Here is a 7,115-nt window from a genome sequence, read left to right on the forward strand (position 1 = left end):
TTCAAAGGCCCGATAATTTTTTCAAAGCTTCTCCTCCTTTTCACTCAAAAGCTGTGGCTCACTTGGGAGTTCCTGTTACAGAACAGACTCCCTCTAAAAGCTGATTAAGCATATTTGTGTGGAAATACCCTGGAAACGCATGAAGGAGCTTGAGCAGACAAGCAGATCTCACACATCCAACCTAACAAAGAAAAGCTTGTGTAAATTTCAAACAATGAGAAAATGAAACATTTAAAAATAAATTCTCCTGAAATTAAAATAACTTTGATGTCAAACAGTGATATTCCATTTTGCTACATAAATATAAATTTATGACTTGAATATGACTGTAGGAATGTAACATAAAAAAGACTGAAAGCAGAATCTAAAAAAACAGAATCAAGACCGTGTTTAACTATCCCCACTGACAAAAGGCACAAAAGCAACTCAGGAATATGAAAATGCCCCTGAATTGCTGACTTAGTGAGATGTTGAATCAACTCCCCAAAATATATAGCTGAACTTCAATACAGAAACAGACACAGCTCTGGAAACTTTTTCTTCCCCAAACAAGCACATCCAATCTTCAAAACACAGCCATTTGAGAGAACAACTATGCAGAAAACTTAATTTCATGCAGACTAAAGAAAAAAAAATACACATTTTTAAAGTGAAAATAAGTAGCTGCTAGAATACTTGATTTGCAATATTCCTCAACACCATGGTTTTTGAACAGAGACTTTGCATTTCTGAACAAGATGTTGTAGCTCAAAAGGAAGCCACAGACACGATGGGGAAGTTATGAGGGAGGTGCTATGGCTTATTTTTAGGCAGACTAGATGGTAATTCTCTTGGCAGAACTCAAATTTGTAACACCCTATGAGGAAAGTACTGATTTTGCACTTCAGGCTCAAAACCTCTAGATCCAAATAACAGAAACTGACTTATTTAAATTGCCTAAGGAGCAATCAAACTTTGGGTCCCAATTCTCTATTTTGTTGTACAGACAATACTTATGAGCCATTTCAGCTATGTAGTAGTCACCTGAGTGAAAGGGACACTGCTGTAATGACTGGAAGGTGTGGCACTTGAAACAAAGGAAGACAGGATGCCTGCATTAGCTTCTCTTTTGAAAAAAACAAACCCAAAGGGTGTCATCTTCTAACACACAAATAATATTTCTGACATTACAATATCCGTCCTTTTCCTCTTCAGAATCGATTCCTTTGTCATGTGTTTCTAGCAGACCTTAAAATTAACATAGATCTGTTTATATTCACCACTGTACTTTGGTAATAGAATCATCAATGTCAGCAAAGCACATGAAATACATGGTGTTACACCAAGGGCAGAGCCTGGCAGAACTGAGCATATTGGAAAACCAGAGCCAGAATAGTTGTCTATTCTAACAGGTATATGGAAACAGACGGAAAAGGGAAGATTAGTCACATGTTTTGTCAGTCCTGTTTCCTTTTAAAACAGAGAGCAAAGATTTCATTTCTACATTGTCAGCTCTTGGCTGAAATGATTATGCTGAACTGCCCATGGCTACAGTCAACATGACTATCAGTAAAGTTGATACTTGCTTCCTGCCATGGATACTTGGCAACTTTTTTCACCAAACAGAATTTGTTCATGTTCAGCCATATAAATTGTTCAGCCATATGTAAATTCACATTACAGCACAACTGGCACTATCCTGTGCTACACAGGGCTATATTTTAGAAAATCATTACATCTAAATGAGTTAAGGTGTAAAAACTTGCTCTAACCAGCAGTATTTTTGTTTTGCATTGTGCTGAATCTTAAAGCTGCTTGCCAGTTTTGTCTCCTTTGTCTCTCCTCATAAGATAGCTATGCTCAGTGTCATTATGCACAGCAGTTTATTAATTCAGAGAGATAATAAAATAAAATAAATAGAGATAACAGAGTATTAGAGACTCAAATTCTTACTCTGTAAAACTGAAATATAACAATTGCAGAGGAAAAATATCACCAATTTTATCATTACAAAATTATGGTATTTTAAAAGATGTCCTTTCATGTTCCATGCACAAGGACTTTCTTCAGTGACCTGGCAATTACAAGCACTTGTGGCAGAGACCTGGAACCCATTTTTCATGGGAAAACTGCCTAAATTAATAAACCAGTTAAGTTTGTTTTGGTTGGGAATGAAGCGCAGGCTGTTTGTTGATCAGAAGTTGCTGAGGAAATGAATTTGTAGCCACAGATTTTCTAAAAATAGGACACTTTTTCACTGCAGAAACTCTGCACATATATAAAGAATACGTTCACACACACATATATATAAAGTATCATAGGTTTAGACACATATGATCTAAACATTGACCTTTATAAATCTCGCAGTTTGGAGTACAGGGTGGGAAGAAGGAAGAAATGCACTCCCATCTCTTAGGTGCCTCAGTCTTTCAAGAATATATGAAGACTCACTGACTTCTAACCTTAATCAAGCTCAACTTTCTAAATTATATCCTTTTGCATGTCTTTGCTGTTAAACTTAAAATACTATTACAAAGCATTCAGAATTTAAAACTATAAATTCTACATATACTGAATTATCTACAGCTGAAGTACTGACACAAAGCTAGACAACTCCCAAGATTTTTCTTTTTCAGTTTTGGACTGAAATTGAAATTCAGGAACAGCCTTCTTTTCACTATAAAAAAGAATTTGATTCAACTATGTAACTATGTACTGTTAACAGAGATATACTGTAAGAGAGTATAAACTTCCATGATCTTATTATAATTCAATTATTTCTTACTGTAGGCAAGGACAATTTCAAAACCAATTGCATGCTATTTGGCACCAAATGCATTCTACTTTAATGGCAGCTGCCAAAACAATGAACATCCTCATCCTACAAGCTCAAGTATATGCTATCCTAAGTTTATGAAAGATCACAGCCAAAAAGGACTTCAAATTAGAAAACGCAGGATCAGATGTCCTGGAAAATGCCTATTTGCCAACTGAAAACACTGACCATTTCACAGAAAAGTAGAAAGTTGGACCAGCTCTGCTAGATATAACTGGCCACAAAACTGGCTACATAACATGCCCAGGAAACAACACTGAGCCAGAACTGCCCAGAGCTGCAGAACAAGTAGCTTTCCTGGGGTGCTGCCACTGAAGTACTACTCCATGCTCCCTCTCTTTCCTACATGTTCCTATTATTTTTCTTGGCCATATAGAATCACTAGGAACCACACCAAGAAAATAAAAAGTATTATTCAAATTATTCGTCTCTCATGTATCTCATTTACGGAGGGCTTGCTTTCAAGCTTCATATTTATATGGGAAAAACCCGTCTTCTAGTATTTGCATACTCGATCTAAACAGAAGATGCCAAACAATCTGTCATTTGCTAAATGATATCAAAAAAATTGTATCAGAGATACTTTCAAGTTGTATAGTTTCACATACACATATAGGCCTAAAACACATAAGAAACCCTATTACTAAATTAATTACAGAGAAATGTTCACTTTTTTCTCTTTGATTTCCACACAAAACCAAACACTTAAGTTCCCCCTGACTTTACCTTGTTCCTTTATAAACTGCAAGAAAACTGAACACAGATGTCTAAGAGACTTTAAAAGAGAAATCAGCAGAAAGGATCAAAATGCCTGACTATATCAGTATTCCTGAATGTAATAAAATTCATTAAAACCAGTTTTATATAATGACCTGTCATTAAATACCTAAGTCATTGCAAATGGTATAGAACCCTCTTTATTCAAATTGACTGCTTGCCTGAAAAGAGCAGAAATTACAACATGCACTGAAACTGATGCAGTTCTGTTTAGCAAGTTCAGAAACTTCAATAAATTTACCCTTTCAGGAAATAATATATGGGGTTATGTTAATTCATGGAATCATTTAGGTTGGAAAAGACCTTTGAGATCATTAAGTTCAACTGTTAATCCAGGACTGCCAAGTCCATCACTAAACCATCTCCCTAAGTGCCATATCTACACATTTTTCAAACACCTCCAACACCACCCTGGGCAGCCTGTTCCAACGCTTGACCACCCTTCCAGTGAAAAAGTTTTTCCAAATACCCAATCTAAACCTCCCCTGGCACAACTTGAGGTTGTCTTGTCCTGTTGCTTGTTATCTGGGAGAAGAGACCAACACCCACCTGCCTACAGCCTCCTTTCAGGCAGCTGTAGAAAGTAGTAAGATGCTTCCTGAGCCTCCTTGTTCCCCAGACTAAACAACCCCAGTTCCCTCAGCCGCTCCTCATAAGACCTGTGCTCCAGACCCTTCACCAGCTTCGTTGCCCTTCTCTGGACACGCTCCAGCACCTCAAGGTCCCTCTTGCAGTGAGGTGCCCAAAACTGAACACAGTGTTTGAGGTGCAGCCTCAACAGTGCTGAGTACAGGGGGACGGTCACTTCCCCAGCCCTGCTGGCCACACTGTTCCTCATACAAGCCAGAACGCTACTGGCCTTCTTGGCCACACTGCTGGCTCATGTTCCACCGGTTGTCAACCAGCCCCCCCCCCCCAAGTCATTTCCCACCAGGCACTTCCCAGCCACCCTTCCCCAGCCCGTAGCGCTGCGTGGGGCTGTTGTGCCCCCAGTGCAGGACCCGGCACTTCTCCCTGTTGAACCTCCTACAACTGGCCTCGGCCATGGGCCCGGCCTGCCCAGACCCCCCTGCAGAGCCTCCTGCCCCCCAGCAGATCAACACTCCCCCCGCTTCATGTCCTCTGCAAACTGGCTGAGGGGGCACTCAATCCCCTTGTCCAGATCACTGACACAGATATTAAACAGGACTGGCCCTAATACTGAGCCCTGGGGAACACCACTTGTGACCAAGTGCCAGCTGGATATAACTCCATTTACTGCCATTCTTTCGGCTTGGCCATCCAGCCAGCTTTTTACCCTGTGAAGAGTACACCCATACAAGCCATTCCTTCATCACCCCAACTACAGGATATATAAAGATGCTATATGATCTCAAGCCTTCATGTGAACAGTGACTTGCCACTGGGGCATCACTCAGTGAGTGTATCAGTTTAACTCTTGCAGCATGCTGCTGATCATCCACAAGACATCTATTATTAGCATGCTAAGAACACAGCTAGATCATATTCAGTAAAAATGTGTTACATACATATACACACCAACACATGACAAATAGCTGAGTGAAGGACCATGGTGTAGGCTGTTTCAGGAACCAGTCCACTTTCTATAGAAATACAGAAATTGTCTATAACATGCAGACAGTTCCCCAACACTTCAGAAACAAGACTACTAGCAAAGCAGTGTTACCATTACAGCTATATACACTATACACAGTGTATAATACCCTCTTCTCATTCCACAAGAAATCCTGAATCTGCAGTTCCATACAAAGAAGTATTTAACTCTTAATATTTTAAGAATGTCTCTGGGAATAAGGAAAATGCATCCTTATAACAGATGCTTAGGTTTATTTACAGTAACAATGCAGTTCGCTATTTCAGTATGTTGTGTATTTTTGTATATTACAAATATATAAAATATATACACATTCAAGCAAAAAATTAATAGAAAAAATGCCACACTCCCAGTTATGATTATGTTTTAAATAACTATGCTAAACAGACTCTACTCTGTAAGCACAACTTTTAATATTACACAGTTCCTGGAAAAATAACAAGATAAGGGGAGTTTTTACCTGATGTTTTTGTGACAACACTCCCTATTATAGGATATAATGGAGGCTAATGCTTATGAAAGCTGAAGTATTGAAGGACTGTAGTTACAATTAATATTATTATGGTGACTCTTATACAAATTTGTGTTGAAACCTGGACTTGAAAGTAACAAGGCCCAGGGTACTTTACAAAAGAAATCAAAGGCCCTGGCTCAATTTTTTATTTGGGGAAGTCGTCACACAAAATCTATAGGACTTGCTTTAGGCCACCCAAGTCATGCTTTAACAATAAAGTAAACTGCACTCCAGGTTCCTTGTACCAGATCACTCACCTGGGCACATGGTCTAGCACAAACTCTCTATGCCAGATCAAATTCCATATTCAGTTTTCATATTTATAAAATGTTATACCAACCACATACAGTCAGGCTCATATTGGATCATGTATCAGCTCTTCACCTAACTCCGTGCCATGATAACCAAGTCTATGTGCATACCTATGGAATACCCTGGCTAATTTGATTAACAGCCTGTGTTGTCTGCATGATCCCAATCCCATTTGCAGCAGGAGTGTGTCAACAGAAAACAGAGCATGTATTTATGAACACAAAATCACAGCCTTCCCAGGAGCAGCTGCATGGGCCAAAAAAATGCACAGATCCCTAATTTCCATGCCAACATGCTCCTGGGTACCTGGTGCCACCCAGCAGGCCACAAACACTTGGGCACGGCACACTTTACAGCCACAGACCCCTAATGCAAACACATCTCTAACCAAAACCCAGTTACCAACCATCCTTACAACTCGCCCTCACACAGCCCCTGCCAGCAGGCCCACGACACAGCACCAACCCCACCGCCATGAGGTCGCTTTCCTGCCCCTGCAGAGGGGGAGAGGGGGAAGGCTGTGCCTCCGGGACTTGGGACGAGGCCTGCCACCCCACAGCGTCCTTCCACACGGTGCTTGTGCAAGACGGCGGCGGGAGGCGACGCACCAGGCCAGGGAAGGGGCTGCGGAAGGCCTGGGGCCATTTTAGCCCGCCCCGTCGAGAAGATGGCGCCCTCCACAGCCTCCCCTCGGGGGTCGGGGTCCCACCGAGAAGATGGCGCCCTCGGGGGTGAGTGAGGCGGCGGCCGGGGGAGCGCACGGCGGGGCTGCGGCGGCAGCGAGCACCGCGGGACGCGCTAGCGGCGGCCGCCCGCCGGTACCTTTCAGGGCCTGGTGCATCCCCCCGATGCCGCTGTAGAGCTCCAGCACCCGCAGCGGCGCCATTCTCCGCCAGCCGGCGCCCGGGCCGGCCCTCCCGGCAGCCTCCCCGAACACCGCCCGCCCGTTCCGCCGCTCTTTCGTTCCCACCTGCCCGCCCTCCTCCGTCCTGCTCGGGGCTGCCGGCTCCCTGCCAGCCACACCCGCTGCGCGGCCCCGGAGCAGCGGCTTAATCTGGCGTTGCTAATTGCTTGTTAAACCC

The 7,115-nt window shown here is 42.5% G+C and overlaps 1 protein-coding gene across 7 annotated transcripts in view; it reads right to left on the bottom strand.

Annotated features, from left to right (window-relative positions):
- Nucleotides 1–7,115, bottom strand: part of TRDMT1 (tRNA aspartic acid methyltransferase 1) — a 29,041-nt gene extending 21,926 nt beyond the window's left edge. For 4 of the 7 annotated variants that reach the window (XR_008821511.1, XR_008821510.1, XR_008821512.1 and 1 more), the window contains exon 1: nucleotides 6,856–6,997. Coding sequence is in view for 1 of the 7 variants with exons in the window: in XM_056336725.1 (XP_056192700.1) it covers nucleotides 6,856–6,919 (64 nt within the window). In the remaining 6 variants the exon portion in view is untranslated. The other 3 variants (XM_056336729.1, XM_056336728.1, XM_056336730.1) reach the window with 3 other exon arrangements.

The sequence above is a fragment of the Falco biarmicus genome, chromosome 4, assembly GCF_023638135.1.
Source record: "Falco biarmicus isolate bFalBia1 chromosome 4, bFalBia1.pri, whole genome shotgun sequence".
Lineage (NCBI taxonomy): Eukaryota > Metazoa > Chordata > Aves > Falconiformes > Falconidae > Falco > Falco biarmicus.